General features: G+C 38.6%; 1 protein-coding gene and 1 long non-coding RNA gene across 2 annotated transcripts in view; one reads left to right on the plus strand and one right to left on the minus strand.

Moving 5' to 3' along the window:
- Window positions 1-719: 719 nt before the first annotated feature.
- Window positions 720-1383, minus strand: LOC119778543. Its single transcript, XR_005280084.1, has 3 exons — window positions 1264-1383; window positions 1025-1158; window positions 720-855 (listed from the first exon to the last, which is right to left on the minus strand). It is a non-coding gene; the product is annotated as an uncharacterized LOC119778543 (long non-coding RNA).
- Window positions 1384-2233: 850 nt separating this feature from the next.
- slc25a26 (solute carrier family 25 member 26) overlaps window positions 2234-17646 on the plus strand; it is a 97817-nt gene continuing 82404 nt past the window's right edge. Inside the window, exons 1-3 of the mRNA XM_038277889.1 lie at window positions 2234-2397; window positions 3723-3879; window positions 5484-5602. Of these exons, the coding sequence (XP_038133817.1) occupies window positions 2365-2397; window positions 3723-3879; window positions 5484-5602 (309 nt within the window). The 5' untranslated portion in view covers window positions 2234-2364. The remainder of the gene's footprint in view (window positions 2398-3722; window positions 3880-5483; window positions 5603-17646) is intronic.

The following is a 17646-nucleotide window of genomic DNA, read 5'->3' on the forward strand; positions in this document are numbered from 1 at the left end:
ATATTGGTGGAGAAGGTCAGATGAACGCCAACCAGCCAGAATGAAGGACATGCCCCTAATTAAAATAGCTGCTTGTTTTACGTTGGATTTAACAAAATCACCCATCCAGAAAGTTACCCTTTTTCCTCGTGGTTCCATGAATCATCGAATGTAATTTTTATCCTGTCTCTTCTGTATTATTGAATCATTAAAAGTAAACATTGATGAAGGCCGGTGAGGCCTGGTGGGCAATCGATCTTAACTTTGTTTTTTTTAACGATCTCCAGAAGGAGTCATTTAACCGATTTTGGGATACTTTCTGTTCATTGGCTGCTCCCAGAGCTTAATCACTGTTTGACACATCCCTGTGGTCTGCTCGACTTCAAAAAGTTTTAAAAATGGCTTCTTCAACCTTGTTCGGATGAATAGATTCCATTAATTCTATTTTTCATCTGTTCTTGAATTTTTTGTACCAGGGCATATTTTGTTGTTTTTTGACAGCTCCCACAGTAATCAATCCTTCATGTGGCTTGTGATGTTGGCAAAAGATGCTACGATTTATTCACAGTGAACTCATGATTTTGCAGAGATGTCTGATTACGTTTTTGTTGTTGTTGAAAACCACCATTTATAGTTTTCCAGGTTCCCTTGTCTGACAGTTTGGTGAATAATCTAAAACATTTAAATGAGTTAAAAGCAGAAGGAAAATATAATTTGTGCCAGTGCTTTTTTACCTGTGTTTCTGTCTTCTGTGTCTCATGGAGTTGAACTCCTCTTCTGAACTTATTAGCCCTCCTGTCTTCCATTTCAAATCTGGGCTTTATGTCGCTTTCTTGGATTGATAGATTCTCTTCCAGATGGCTAACTTTCTCTTTCCTTAAAACAATCATGTAACAGTAATGTTAGCCATTTGTCTGTAATTTGCCTTTATTTTACATGTCACCATACGTCTTTGTGTCGCCTGCATCTGTTATAAAATATACTGCTTTACAATTAAGATTGATCTGTCTAAAACCTCATTTCAGATTTTAAGGCAGCTTCTCACATTTCTTTCACGTCCTGTTTGATGTCCTTCAGCTTTTGAACTCTTGCTTCGATATGCTGATGCAGAATCAGAATCCGTTGTCTTTGCACTTTGTACAGATCAACAACCTCAAGGGGGTCTGATAAGTAGATCTTCTGCAAATTGGAAAGGGGGAAAAGCACAAAATTTTGGCTCTGAGCACTGATCAAAATGAGAAATTATGCTTTTAGATTAGATTAAGACTCTGAATAAAGTCTAACCTCACTGCTGCAGTAGCTGATATGAAATAAATCAGTGGACCTAAGAATGCAACAGAGATCAAATGAATGAAGAACAAACCAGTAGAAATGACAGAACTGACAATCAAGTTTAACCTTAACTATGAAACTTAACATTCAGAATAGTTCCCACCCATATTTGTGTGACCATTTTTCTATAACCTTTTTGCTGTAACACCAGAATGTCCCCATTATGGGACAATAAAGGGATTTTCTATTCTATTCTAGTATTACAAACAGCAAATTTAAAATTAGCAACCTGAGTAATTATTCAGAGGTTCTACATATAATAATGGTGATGATTTTATGCCAGCTTCACTTCTGTCAGTCTGCAAAAAGACGTCTGTTTAAAATGCAGCTTACCACCAGAGTGTGAATGTGTGCAGGAATGGGGGAATCACTAAATATAGTGTGAAGTTCCAGTTTTACTGGCTAATTAGTTTTGTTTTATCTTTTTCAGCCAGTGATATTAGGTCACAGGTCTGCAGTGATATCATGTTGTGATATTGATGTTGGAAAGTAGTCTGATCAAAAATCTTGATTTTACCTTCAAACAAGGCGAGCTGAACTCAGTTTACCCAGGTGAGAAATCATTGACAAGTGAATCCTGAGAATTTGAAGATTGATCTGATGTTGGGTAACTTTATTTTTTTGTTAGTTTTTAACTTTGCAGAATCCCCATCATCTCCCTGACCTTCACTCAGAGGGAGATTGACAGAAAGGCTGAAGTTCAGTGTGAGGACGGCTGCTCTTAATTTATTTATTTATTTATTTGTTTATTTATTTATTCACAGCATCTGTGAACTCCTGTTAGCTGAATATCATGGCTTTTATTTAGCCAGAAACACTGTGCAGGTGCATGCGCAGCACTCAACAAGTCACACAGACTTGTTTGGCATAAGAAAACACAGTTTCCCATCAGGCATTGGGAAAGCGGAGCGTCATGACGTCATGCGGAAGTGATGGAGCCAAAATGGCCGCGTCCTTGACAGGCATGTTTTGGTTTCAGTGAGATGAGAAATATCCACTGTTTCAGTAAATCTGCAGACCGCTTGATTGTCAGGAGAGCTGAATGAACGGAATATGGAGAAAAGGGAGTTTGTTGCGTCTCTGGTGGTAAGAAGGACGCGTTTCTATGTTATTTGTTTTAATTTTTTTTTTAATCAAAACTTAAACACAACCTGCATTTTGTAAATAAGCTGCATAGAAACACCACTCTTCAACGTGACAGTCCTAGAAAAACAACACTTTTTCAATATGTTCTATTATTTAACCATATAAAGTTATATTTTTAATAGAAGTATTGGTTCCTTATTGCTTAAATACCGGTTTTATGGTAAATAGTGTATCTAAAAGCTGTGAAATTATTTAATTCGTTAAATATGCAGTTCTCTACAAAGTTGCACATCTCACCCTAAGGTTTTATGTGAAAATTTTTACTATTTCTGAAAGCATAACTGTATTTTTTTAACCATCAGTTCATTGATGGCTTTGCATTAGTGGAAAAAAACAAACAAACAAACAAAAAAAACTTTATTGATCCCACATTGGAGAAATTTACTGTGAGATCAATAAAGGTCAATTATATATATATATATAAAAAATATATATAAAAATCATTTTCTCTAGTTTGCTGCATTTGAAAAAAAATGTTAGTCATTATTCAGCCTCTCCTTGGAGAGCAGCCCAGTGTCAAAGTTAGATCTATTAATAATAAACCCCTTTTTTCAATTAAGTTTTAAGTTTATTTAGTTTTTAAGAATATTTTCCAATAGGGACTTGGTAAAACAGCTGCAGTATTACAGGTATTAACACTCAGATTCATTTGGTAGCATACAGTCGCACAGTTTTCTTAAGCATTATTCAAAGTTACTTGAAGAATAACAGAAACGCTTCCTAAGTGCTTCTAGATTTGAAGGTAAGTAGATATACAATGTCTTGCAAAAGTATTCAGACCCCTTTAACTTTTTGACCTTTTGCTACATAAAGGTATACAATTGTAATTTTGATATCCAATACTATAATATAATGATAAATGCAATTTTATATCTTTATGTTTGTGGTAAAGGTCAAAATGTTCAAGGGGCCTGAATAATTTCACAAGGCACTGTATCTTTCTGAACTGAAGAGCTGTGGTTGAAAAGAGTACAGCTGTTCTGAATTATTGTCCATATAATATCCAAACATACAACAACATAAGAATTGTTCTTTAAATAAGATTGTGACTATTTTATTTTAAACTGTAAATTGGTTGATTTTGTGTGTTTTAGTTTGCCAATATTTCCAATTTCTTTGCACAATTAGAAGAAATTAATGGAATTTTGCTTCACTATAAATATGCAGAGAATGATGATGATCGGTAAACAGTTCATCGCTGTAGGAAATGTCTCACAGGGCGTGCATTTGAAACAATGCATCTAAAAAGGTGCCTGTCTCTGCAGGCAGGAGGCTGTGCTGGGATGTGCGCAGATCTGACCCTGTTCCCATTAGACACCATCAAGACCAGACTGCAGAGTCAGCAGGGCTTCCACAAAGCAGGAGGCTTCAGGGGCATCTATGCCGGGGTGCCGTCTGCTGCTGTTGGTTCCTTCCCCAATGGTAAGAGACTCAACATGGTGGCCTCCTGCTGCTTCACTGATGTTTGGATCTGGAGCCTAATGTGCAAATCAGAAATTGTTTTTAAAAAACAGAAGTGCACGAATAAAAATGTTTAAACGCCATGCTGTTGTGAAGCATGGTAGTGTAAGGGTCGGTTTGTCTCTACTTTATCAGGGACCTGATAAATTCAAGATAAGCATCAATTTAAAACAAAGGTTGTTTTAAAGTCCTTTGAATCTTGTTTATGCAAGATTCTGACTCACAAATATAATAATATAAACTAAGACGTTTAAACTATATATTTTCTTTACCTTTTTACATAAAGTGTTAAATGTCCTACCAGATCTACCATTTTTATGCTTCCTGTAAAATAAAAAAAACAAACATAAAATACATTGCAGTATTTTTTGGTTTTTGATCCCTATAAGATTTTCTAAGGCCTTTTTTATTCTAAAGACTCTAAAAATTGAACATGCAGTCAGAAACATTAATCATGTTCATTTGACCTTAAAATGGTATGCTGTTTTTTTTTTTAATTCACAAGAAATTTCTCAAAGCCATTTTAGAGCATGTTTGGTAATCCTCCTCACAGTAAATAAGAATAATGAATAAATTATGTTAATACATTTTCATTAATATTCAATCGAATATGTACATGTACCCATGAAAATAAAGAAAATACACACAATACATTTTTAAGCATAATTGATCATTTATGTATTATTAGAATTATAAATCTTAAAGAAAACAAACACATAGATTTTGTGAGTTGTAAATGAAGAGGGAATATTCCATCAAATAAATACAGTTCCCTAACAACCCCTTCACCTACACACACACAGAAATTATTATTATTTTTTTAATTTGTAGGAATATTTATTAAGGTTTTATAAATAGTAGTATGTATTTTTAATGACACCGCTCTCCTAATTCCTTTTGTTGGTCTTTTTCTTCTAATATGCCCTAAAACGTTCCAAGGGGTATAAGTACTTTATTGATCAAGTTTATCAAAGTAGACAGACTTATTGCAAAGTCTGTCTAGTTTTAAGCAAAGTATACAGGTGTAGGAGTCAGCTTTAAGTCGGTGGTTTGGATAAAGGAGAATGGTTTAGAGATATTTGAAGAACTGTTCAAAGCTTGTACCCTCACTTTATTTATTTATTTATTCAAAAATAAGATTCCATGTAGACATTTGTTATCCTTATAACTGCAGAAATCTTTGATATGAGTAGAACCAGTGCTAATTGATGATCAATAAGCCGTTCAGGTAAATTTAATTTGCTGATTAATGAGTTGAAATGATTCAGCTCCGGCTGTTTCTGTGTGTTTTTTAGGCAGAGAAAGACAGATAAGGAGGTTATATAGTGGAGATTCTTATACATTTAATGAAAACTACAGGATGAGTTGATTTAGCGGTGAGAAAGAATTAGTCATTCCACTTTAGGCACGTATCATTTCCTTGGCATTTCTTCTTTGCTAAATGCTGAAACACACGTTCTCCCACCTCGCTGTCTCCCCAACTGTCTGTGACTGTGAGGAATATTAATTGCTGTATGCTGGTTGACTAATGGACCCTAAATGACTGTGGTTCTGCTTGGTTTCAGCTGCTGCGTTTTTTGTCACCTATGAATACACCAAGTCCCTTCTGGGCATCAGCGCAGCGTTCGCAGCCCCACATGCAGCACCTGTCAGTCATATGCTGGCTGCCTCCCTGGGAGAAATAGTAAGTTGTTTTTTTTAGCTGTTGTTATTTATTATTTATTTCCTGTCCCTTCTTTATCCAAATTGATTTCATCTGTTTTCCATCTTTAGAAGACAAGCTATTTTCTCCCTTTGCTGCTTTTTCTTTCCCAGATGAACACCGCCGACATGCGTGCTAATGTTACTGCCTTCTAGATTTCACAGGCTTCTATTAAAGAGGGGGCAGCTAGGGAACGAAGACAGGGAGGGGGGGGGATTGGTGTTTGGCTGTGGGCCTCTAGGGTCCAGCTGGGTGAGTTAAGGGGGCTGTTCCGGTGTTTTCCCCACCAGCTGGGTAAATAAGATCTCATTACCGTCTATTGACTCATCTACTTTCCCATAGAGGACACCCGGCCAATTTAGTCTGGGAAATTTAGACTTGAAGCTTGCAAGGAGCGGTGCAATATTTCCTCAGTCCACCCCTCTCCCAGTTGCTGGAAGCGAGCCCCAGCATTCAAACCCTATGTGGGCTCCTGGTATTCAGATTGGCATGAAGGGGGGTACGGAGATAGGGCTGTAACCTGGACTTAGGTATTCATAGCTTTTCAATTGATGTAATTTAGTAGAGTTTTGCATGTTTGCGACATGGAATGATTCCCAATGAGGGGATGTTCATGTTGTCTTTGCGCCTATTAGGCCCTGTCCACCATGATGACGGGGATACTTTCCACAACTTCTTTTTCTGCTGCACTTGCCTCCTGTCCACATGCAGGCAGAGTAATTGCTGAGAAAAGCTTTTCAAATGTAAACTGTTCTAAAAACTCACTCTGGGGAGTATTGCTATGTGGAGGCTGGACATCCACTTTATAAAAAACAAAAAACAAAAACAAAGGTCCAGTTTATTAATACCCACACCCAGCTTCCCACGCTACACATCAAAACAACACTTTTACTGAAGGATTTTCTCTCCTTCTTACTTTTTTCTAAACTTTATTTCCATTAAACTTTAAATAAAAGCCAGATAAAGGAATGAAAGAAATAACACTGTACGCTGGTCAGAGAATCTTTAGCCTACTGCTGTGTTAGCTGTTCTCCCTTTGAGCTTTTAATTACTTTCCTTTTATCACTATATACTAGGGCTAGATGATATGGACAAAACCTGTAATTCAATATATTTCTTCATTTTAGTTTAAAGGATATCATTTCAATACCACAGATGATTGTACAGATTTATAAGTATTTTACCATTTTTCTAAAACTAATCCATAACATTTTAGAAATATCTGCTTCAATGAAAGAATCATAGATTAAAATGCACATTGAAATATTGGAAATGTCACCATTATTATTCCAAAAAAAGTAAAAATTCAAACCAGTGGACTTAGTTTTCCAACTTTGAAGACGTTTCGCTTTCCATCCAGGATTAGTTCTGGATTAGTGTTTAGTTCCTGGCTTTATAGAGTAGCCCAAACAAATACTTGTTATGGCTTAGAAAACAGGCAAATTCAAAAGAAAGAACATCGAAACATCTTCAAACTTGGAAAACAAAGTCCAGTGTTTTTTTTGTTTTTTTTTTATTGATATTATTATTATTTTTATTCTTTAAATTTTTTAATTTTTTACTTTTTTTGGAACGACTATGAACTGGATGACTGAGAATCTTCACCAACACCATTATTAGTTATTATTGAATTAGCCCTGATCATCAAACCAGACACAAAACAGACTTTAGAAAATTGCTCCATTAATTAATTGTCTTAATAAAATGGCAAATATTTGAGAGACAATGCCACAATCATTGGATGATAATTAAAATATTAATTTTTTAAATTTTCTCGCAGTGTCTCTATATTTGATGTTCTTATTTGATTTTGCAAAGAGTACTTGATGCAACCCAGGGAAACTTCTGGTGTGGACAAGCATGGTGACAGAAGCAAGTTACTCCCGTTACTATTTGCTAGGGTGTTACAAATCCCTTAAGATGGATGAACCAACGTTTGGCAACGCATGGTTCTCCAGTCCGTTTTCTACTCTTCGAAGGGTTCAAACTGATTTGATCCACTCCAGAAATTGTAATCTGGCTCAGTCATTCAATTTAATTCAATTCAGTTTATTTATATAGTTCCAGTTCACAAAACAAGTCATCTCAAGCCACTTTACAATTAAATCAGATCATACAGTCAAATTGATTCAAAGTTTTCTATCTAAGGAAAACCAGTTCATTTCATTGAATTGACTCAAATGCAATCCCTCACACTAAGTATGCTTGTAGCGACAGTGGAGAGGAAAAACTCCTCTTCCTTTTAACAGAAAGAAACCTCCAGCAGAATCGGGCTCAGTGTGAGCGGCCATCTGCCGAGGCCGACTTGGGTTCAAGGAGAAAGAAGCAGAGATTGTTTGACGTTCTTAATGTTTGGTGACACGTTCCTGCATAACTACAGTATGCTAATTATGACCAGCGTGTCTGATGTGAACCTGGCTATAGGCTGATAATTTAATTCAGTTTATTTATATAGCGCCAATTCACAACCAGTGTTGGGCACGTTACTTTGTAAAAGTAATTAGTTGTAGTTACTAGTTACTTCTCCCAAAAAGTAACTGAGTTACTAACTTAGATACTGCACAATAAAAGTAACTAGTTACTAGTAAAAGTTACTTTTGCATTTCTCACCCCCGTAACCCTCACCACCAGGCCCCCACCTTCTTGCCATGTGTTTCAAAAGCCAGCTGAATAGAGTGGACGACAAAGACAAGAACCTGCAGAGAGTTTTGTATTTATTGCAACTCAACGTAAATTATATCAGGGGGGAGCGCTATCTGACGGGCGTATAAACCCCGTCAGATAGCGTTCCCCCTGCTTAACATGGAGGGAACGCTATCTGATGCGGTGTAAATATATTCAGGCTGCATTACCTCTACTCATGGGTGTGAAGTTTTTTAACAGGGCGTTCAGATCTGGTGAGTGTATGAAATTAATAACTGGGAATGTCTAAATCTGAAATCCTGTGTGTTTGGGTTGTTATGGATACGGCAACATAGGGGTGTAAATAATAATCTTTTTGACGATCCGATGCATCAATACTTCCACAAGAGTATCGATTCTTTTTTTTTTTTGTAATCCGGTCTATTTTTATCCATTTCCTCCTGGGCGTAATTCTCCCTCCCGTGCTGCGGTGGCGCTAAACCTATTTTGCCCTTCTACCTCGCTTCCTGGTTATACTCTTAGAGCAGTGTGTTGCAGTGAGTTTAACACAGACATTTTTGATTTATATCCAATATTGAAGCGTGGTCTGTGCTACACACTGTGGGTCTAGATACGGCCGAGGCGGTGAGGAAGTGGGGGCGAGTTTAGTCCGATGACGGAGGGACATGAGGGCCAAAAAGTGCGGAGATCCAGGTGGAAAAAGGGTCCCGTGCACCTCGCTCTTCTAGCGCTCAAACTTCACGAGTTGTTTTCTGCAATATCGGTCATAAAAACAAAACAAGCTGGCCACCTGTCTGTGGCACTGTCTGCGGTCAGCTACAATTTGGGAGAGGTGCAGCGGAGCATCTGCAGAGGGGGCGGGGACGTCTGGAGCTGAGGTATTGAATTGTGCTCATTGCACTGATTTTGTGCAGTATTTTTGATGCAAGGCCTTTCAGAATCTATAACGCAGGGGTATTATGACTTCAGTGAATGAGGTTTTAACAGGAATAGGTGGACTGCAACTTTTCTACTTCTGTTATTTGTGGTTGTTTCTCAAATAAAATGCATAACGATATTACAGCTTTAATCGATTTATTTCAAATTTGAAACATTGTCTAGCCTGTAAGGTAAAAAAAATAAAATAAAATTAACCAATTAATCAAATTCGAATCGTATTGTGGTGTATTCTTGAGTATCGAAAATAAACGAATTGCTGGGTCAGGAAATCGATACTGAATCGAATCGCCATGATAGGTGTGATTTACACCCCTACTGCAACATCCATCCATCCATCCATCCATCCATCCATCCATCCATCCATCCATCCATCCATCCATCCATCCATCCATCCATCCATCCATCCATCCATCCATCCATCCATCCATCCATCCATCCATCCATCCATCCATCCATCCATACATACATACATCCAGATTTCTCCCTTTCTCCATATTGGCTAACATTTGATCCTTCATGCTCTCCATATTTCCCCTGTGGCGCGAGCTGGGCGGCTGTTACGCGCCTTTAGCATGCGCGTTTCCTGTCGCTGGCGTGGTGAATCATGCCGCCTGCGCTGTGCGGAGATGCAGGGGGAAACATATCTGATGGGGTAACGCAGCCCGACGTAACAGCGGTATTTCCATCTGGAAAACGCTGTTTTGCTGCTGGAGTCCTCCTCACTCTCCATCTCTCTGTGTGTGCTGTACGCCAGTGGAAACTACCACCTACCCAACTGACAGACGGAATCTCACTATACATCATCCTCCCCTCTCTCATGACAAGGCGCGCACGAGTCCTATCATAAAAAAAGGTTAATTGTGTGACCTGAGTAACGTGCTGTAACAGGGTGTCGGCAATGGTAAATGCATTATAGTTACAGCCAAAGTAATTAGTTAGATTATCTCGTAACTAAAAAAAGGTAACGGCGTTACTTTCAGTATTCACACAGCCAGGCAGACGAGCTCCAAGCCAGCTCCCATGTCAGAGGATGAAGAGAGCACATCTAGCCAGTCACAGTCAGAGAAACAGGACTACACTGAAGAAAAGGCAGATTTCCAACATCTATAAACAAGTGTGTTGATGGCAGCAGCACAGCTGATATTTCTCTCCAGGATGGTGTCACAGCCAAACTAAATGAAGCAAAGAAACAATCTTTGTTTTGTTTTTCTGCTGCTTCCAAATGGTAGGGAAATATCTAATGTAAAATCTATCATATATATCCCAGTGTGTTTTTATTCCAGTCCATACCTGGTTACGAAGTTAGTAACAAGCTACAGCCTGATTATAACCTCATCTGAATCAGTTATTTTGCAGGAGTGGAGTAGTTACCAGCTGCTGAAACTCTCTGGGTTCTTCTCGGTTCATAGGTAAGATGCGTGTGAAAGGTGAGGCTGAGGTTGCCACTGCCTTTAACCTCCACGCTGGATTCATTCACATCAAAGGGTAGAAAGCAACAGATCATGGGCCTTATCCCAGCACATCCTAGCGACTGACTTTGACTTGAAGATCTAAGCTGTAGGCTTAACCATGAAAGGCTCGACCCCAGCATTGCCCTGGGTTAAATGAACAGCCTTAACACCTGCGCAGTGATGCAATATCTGCCATCTTTTATTCTGCCTCACCTCAGTCATTGGTAAAGATTTTTTATCTAAAATCAGTTTTTTTCCCCCCAAAGTTCTTGCAAAGAGGCAGAACTCTACTTTAGATAGATTGCTTTGGTCTAACGCTTCAGTGATTTGTAAACACATTTGAATGATTGAAATCCAGTTAATAATGGATGAGGAAGATGTTGACGTGTTTTGGAGCTGATATGCAATAAATTGCTTCCTTGATACACTATATTGCCAAAAGTATTTGCTCACCTGCCTTGACTCACATATGAGCTTAAGTGACATCCCGTTCCTAATCCATAGGGTTCAATATGACGTCGGTCCACCCTTTGCAGCTAGAACAGCTTCAACTCTTCTGGGAAGGCTGTCCACAAGGTTTAGGAGTGTGTTTATGGGAATTTTGGACCATTCTTCCAGAAGCGCATTTGTGAGGTCGCACACTGATGTTGGACGAGAAGGCCTGGCTCTCAGTCTCCGCTCTAATTCATCCCAAAGGTGTTCTATCGGGTTGAGGTCAGGACTCTGTGCAGGCCAGTCAAGTTCATCCACACCAGACTCTGTCATCCATGTCTTTATGGACCTTGCTTTGTGCACTGGTGCACAGTCATGTTGGAAGAGGAAGGGGCCAGCTCCAAACTGTTCCCACAAAGTTGGGAGCATGGAATTGTCCAAAATGTCTTGGTATGCTGAAGCATTCAGAGTTCCTTTCACTGGAACTAAGGGGCCAAGCCCAGCTCCTGAAAAACAACCCCACACCATAATCCCCCCTCCACCAAACTTTACACTTGGCACAATGCAGTCAGACAAGTACCGTTCTCCTGGCAACCGCCAAACCCAGACCCGTCCATCAGATTGCCAGATGGAGAAGCGCGATTCGTCACTCCAGAGAACGCGTCTCCACTGCTCTAGAGTCCAGTGGCGGCGTGCTTTACACCACCGCATCCGACGCTTTGCATTGCACTTGGTGATGTATGGCTTGGATGCAGCTGCTCGACCATGGAAACCCATTCCATGAAGCTCTCTGCGCACTGTTCTTGAGCTAATCTGAAGGCCACATGAAGTTTGGAGGTCTGTAGTGATTGACTCTGCAGAAAGTTGGCGACCTCTTCGCACTATGCGCTTCAGCATCCGCTGACCCCGCTCCGTCAGTTTACGTGGCCTACAACTTCGTGGCTGAGTTGCTGTCGTTCCCAAACACTTCCATTTTCTTATAATACAGCTGACAGTTGACTGTGGAATATTTAGGAGCGAGGAAATTTCACGACTGGATTTGTTGCACAGGTGGCATCCTATCACAGTTCCACGCTGGAATTCACTGAGCTCCTGAGAGCGACCCATTCTTTCACAAATGTTTGTAAAAACAGTCTGCATGCCTAGGTGCTTGAATTTATACACCTGTGGCCATGGAAGTGATTGGAACACCTGATTCCAATAATTTGGATGGGTGAGCAAATACTTTTGGCAATATAGTGTATCTAATCTCCGTAGATGAGGATTAAGTAGGGGTTAACACAGATGGATGAATTTTTACTATTTGTTTACTAAATGTATGTATATTTGCTTTAACCATGCAGAATTTAAAGTTTACAGCAGCTAAAGATGACCCCCATTTGTGTCACTAATTAAGCAGTGAACCTCTTGGCATAAAGTCAATGTATGATCCAGAGAAAGAGATTTGAAATATTTGCTGATTTAAATCTGGTTTAAAATGACTGTTGGTCATTTTTGCATATATTTTCAACTGTAGGTAAATAGTAATGATTGTAATTTAATAAATCAGTTTGAAAATAAAATGTTAGCTTACTCTGATTGGACCGTGGTGGTAAATGTACTGAATTGTAACCCAAAAAGCGAACATTTTATTTGGCCTTTTCATATTTTTTTAAATGTTTGTTTAAGTAAAACTTGGTAAAAATAAATAACACATGGAACTGTGGAAAATCATTAGGCATCATTTTGAGCCAAGTCTTTGTCGAGTTTCTGTCTCTGTGGGCCATTTATATTAAGCTGAACCTTTTTTTCAACCCGATTGATTCAAAATAATTTATTTTTTTGCTTATGTTTAGTTATGTTTGCTATTCAACCTTTTTTGACTTCATTGAACCAAAGTACAACAAGCAGCTTTTCTTAGGTTGCTTATAAAAAGATTGTGAAATCCTGCAGTCATGATGCATACTGCTCCATTTGTATTATCAATGTAGGTTTTTATGTAGAACAAACACTGGATAGGATCTAAAAACGCCTAAAGGAAAAGGATTTTGCTTTGCTTTTTCTCTTAATGCATAAATTATATCCAAAGCAGAGGAGAAAGAAAGAAAGGATAGATAAAAGGAAAGTCAGAAGTCACAGAGAGAAAGGAAGTGGCGAGACAATGAAGGAAAGTCGGTCCCCCTCCTCCTCCTCCTCCTTCCAGAAGTGTCCTGGTGCTCGTCGGCTGCAGATGTGGGACGCTCCCATAAAGAATGTGTGAGTTGATGGCGTCTGTCAGGCTCTCGCAGGCTGTTATCTAGCCATTAGATCAGATTTATCTTCATTCCCATTCGCTCGACGTCTGCCCTGAAAGCTCATTTGTCAAGGCCAGGCAGCGGGCCTTTCTCGCATCTGCAGCCCCCTCCCTTCGCCGCCGCATGTCGGCGGGAGGATGTTCAGCAAAATACAGTGTGACATGACAAGATAGGGGACAGTGGGGGGGGAGGAGAAACCACTGAGGAGTTTTTATTTTATTTTATTTTTTAAGGGTGGGGGACAAAGTGGCAACCACTTAACTTGGCACTGAGAAATAATCCATGCATCGCCTCTGAGCAGCTTCTCCTTCTGTGATTTATTGGCTGTTGTTTCAGAGTTGGAGACGTGCAATGTCCTCACATTATCCCTTTTTCTCTACGATCCCTGTTTTCCCTTTCTTCTGGCCTTCTCATCATTTCCCCCAGGTGCTGCAGTCAGTCTTTAGGAGTATTAAATTAATCTTTTAATTGTAACTTAATTGGAATAGTCTAATCTCACCTCAGTTGCAGCTTGCATGTGTTAGTGATCCGGAGCCAGATGGCAGTCCCAATCCTGACTGACTGCGTCATGATGCGTGCCAGTAGATAAAGAGGGATGGAGAAATACATTGATTATTTTTTGATTGATTGATTGATGCACTTGTTTTTTCTAATGATGTGGGAGACTGCTAATTTCCCTTTCCCTACTCAGGGTCTGCTGATGATTGACAGATGCCTGGTTAACTAGATGTTTGTCAGCACAGCTAATTAAAAACCTTTCTTTGAAAAAAGTCTAAAGAGACTATCAGATGTCCGCTAGACAGATCTTGAACTCGAATAGAAAGATTAAAGGTTGAGTATGGAGGGTCAGACATGCCAAAATATATATAAAAAACCAGATTACTCAGCTCTGAAACACTGGGGGGCGTGTCTTCTGGAAGACATGTATACCATGGCAACAGCTTGCCCTATTACAATGAAGAGGTGGAAAAACAAATTCGATGGCTTTGTCCAAACACCCGCTGTGACCCTTAAATCCCTAAATCACTATATAGAGCGTGGACTTTATGGTGGACTTTATAGTGAACTCAGTTAACTGACCGTTCGTACAGATGATCACTGCTTTTCGCTCCCCGTTGGTCATGTAACTCCGCCCCCCCGCACGGTGCATGCGCCATCTTTTTTGTTGCAACTGTCACTACCTGACAGCAGGCCGCTACATCAAATCCCATAATGCTTTGCGAGGAGAGCTCTGGGATATATCTTATCCTCTGGTGACCATGGATGATCACTACTTTTCAAGGTGCATTATGGGAAATCTTGAGTGCACTTCTTTTTCATCCTTTAGACGCCCAAACACCCATTTGAAATGGTCTAATCTCTATATAGTTCCCCATATAGTGATTAGGGCGGACATTGGGACACAGCCTATGTATGAGTTCCATACAGAGAATTCATAGAAATCAGCTGTGTTACGTCACACAGCTGCCCTTTTAGTCGCATTCAAAAATCTCTAAAATGCAGAAATCTCTAAACCTAAAGTGAGATATAACTTTATAATAAAAATTCTGAATGTTTGGGAGAATTTTCACAAGTTTAGCACAATAGATTTATGACATTAATAAAGCCTTTAACAGAAAATGGAAAATTCTCTTTACACAGCCCTTAAATGTGTCTTTCTGTCAAAAGACTGTAATAAAGTTTAGAAATATCACACTTTATTAAAACATATTCGCAGATATGTCTACTATTTATTAATTAACATATTTAAAAAAGTGTAGAGATTATTTAATGACTATATTTTGAAAATATATTATTAAAATAATATTATTTTGCGCTTTTCTCCAGTAAGTCTGCTTCATTACCTGTGCATGTTAACAATTACTTTTTAGGTGCTGTTTATTTAGTTAATTAATGTTATTTAGAATATTTTAATAAAAAATTTAGATAATACTATATTAGCCTGTAACATTTAACCCTTTCCTGTAACGTCTAAACCAAATGAAATTGGACATCTGATTGGACAGATTGGCTCCCTGCTGACCAATCAGTGTTCTCTGCTCTGCTACCTTTGATGTGGAAAAAGTGACAGATTTCTTAAAGCTATGCGAAATAGTAAAAGACATGAGTGTATTTTGTCAATTGAATATTAATATTTGCTGGTTTTGTTAAAATGTCTGTAAAGTTATTTATTTATCTCTTATTTTCAATTTTATTTATTTTCTTAATATTTGAATCCCTTTAAGTCCTCAAACTTGGTGGTTAATTTGCAAAAACAACTACTTATGTTTACATGGACACAAATAATCCGATTCAAGGCCTGATCAGATTAAAAAAGCGTCACGTAAACATGTCAGACTGAAGATTCTAATCCGATTTGGTCCACTCGGGAAGAAAGGTCATTCCGATAAAGAAAGGTGTTTTTTTTTTCTTTTTTTCGTATTGTTTTTTCGATTGTTGTCCATGTACACATCCATTCAGATCTTTGCAGTAAAACTATCTTCTCTGCACATGCATGCAACATCAGCGTGACATTTTTTTCTTTACTAGACCTCATCTACTGGCTCCTGGTCCTCCTTGATGGAGGAGGTGGCTCTAAATGTATCATTTGGATGAACATGACATCCTGCCCCCTACCCCTGTAGCAAATGGGCGTAGGCAAACGGTACTGCAGAGCCCTTAACTTAAAGGTATCATGGAGGATTGTAGCAAATTTTTGAAAAGACCCTCCCTCTCCACTTTTAAAAATACAATGCACATGCACAACCCTGTACCCGCTCCCGAGACGTACCGCCTATTAAACATGTGCGAGAGCATGCAGGAGCCCATTTCTCATCGTGCACACTCTATTTAAAAGTTGCTGTTTGCATCGCTCATACAAGCTTACTTTCTGAAAGATTAGCAATTTTTCCACTTTACCAGACTCACCACCAGTCAGTGAAAATGGGAACGAGCATGTAGGACAGCCTTACGTAAACATATCAACATCCTCCACTATACCTTTAAGTAAAATAACTACCGAAAACAAAAGTATGATGCAGCGAAAATCCATAATGGAAAAAAAAAATCAGTAGATGACCGACATTTTTTATTTTTTTTTTTACAAAACAGGCAGCTGCTTCTTCTACTACTTGTACAACTCGACAGCTCAAATGATTTAATCTGATCAAAAGCATTAAGATTTTGAATTTAATCCAAGATTTAGATTTGATCAGATAAATTTGGTGCATATAAATGTAACTAATGTCAATTCAGAGGAAAAATTTAAGATTGAAATCAAGCCGTGCATGCTTTGCTTCATTTTGTGGCTTTGCTCAATCTCCATCTTCTGCGACCAAAAGAAATAAATAAGTAAATGTGATTTTTCTGCTGCTTTATCCCCACTGCAAAGAGCAAATCACAGGCAAATAAACAACGTCTCTAATGCATTAGGAGTCATTTCTGCCTCATTCTTTCTTCCCTGCTTCTGAAACAGTAGTATTTAATGTTCAAGTCCCTTGGACAATTATATCAGTAATTAGTTGTCATATTCACTTTCTTTTTTGTGCTCTGGCCTTATGTTTCCTCTCAGAGAATTGGTTTGGGGAGCAGGATGCACAGTGTTTTACAGATGCTAACGTAACAAAAATAGGAATCTAAGATTTGGCTTTGAGCATAAAATGAGACTGCCACTTGGTGGCGGTGTTGCATCATGTTTAAGTTGCACTTCAAACGTTAAATCTGAAAACGGCTCAGAACTCTTCATCAAGGCTATTTTGTATTTTTTTTTAAAGAACTTAAATGGGGATTTTGGGGGGCGGAGGAAAACCGATGCTGTAAAGGCCAGTCCTTTTGTTCTTTTAAAATGATCCATGCCCCAATATTTTATATATATATATTTTCTTTTTACATTTTTGTCCCCTTAAAGCCACAGTGTTTATTGTTCTTTTATTAGTATTTTGTGTGAATGATACAAATTTGCACATTTATTTCACATTGAAGGATAATCAAGAATATTTTCTTTAGTCTAAATCTAGTCTAAATCTAAGTCTAAACCTTAAAAATATGTGGCTTGTATAATCAGTCCCACTCTGTGCAGAACCTCATTTAATTTCTGCTTGGGTCAGTAAAATATTTCAAATTGAATTTTGCTGCAACGACAGCTGCAGGTTCGGCATTTTAGAACATCAGTGGCAAGTATTTCCACAGATTCCCAATTTTTTCTTGGTTCGGACACTAATTTCGTAGCTCTGGCTGGGTCCTCAGTCGTTGTCCTGCTAAGAGGTTAATCTGTGCTTCATGCAGGTTTGTTTATGGCCTCTAGGAGTTC

Source organism: Cyprinodon tularosa, unplaced genomic scaffold (assembly GCF_016077235.1).
Source record: "Cyprinodon tularosa strain WSP-4 unplaced genomic scaffold, ASM1607723v1 ctg135, whole genome shotgun sequence".
Taxonomy (NCBI): Eukaryota; Metazoa; Chordata; class Actinopteri; order Cyprinodontiformes; family Cyprinodontidae; genus Cyprinodon; species Cyprinodon tularosa.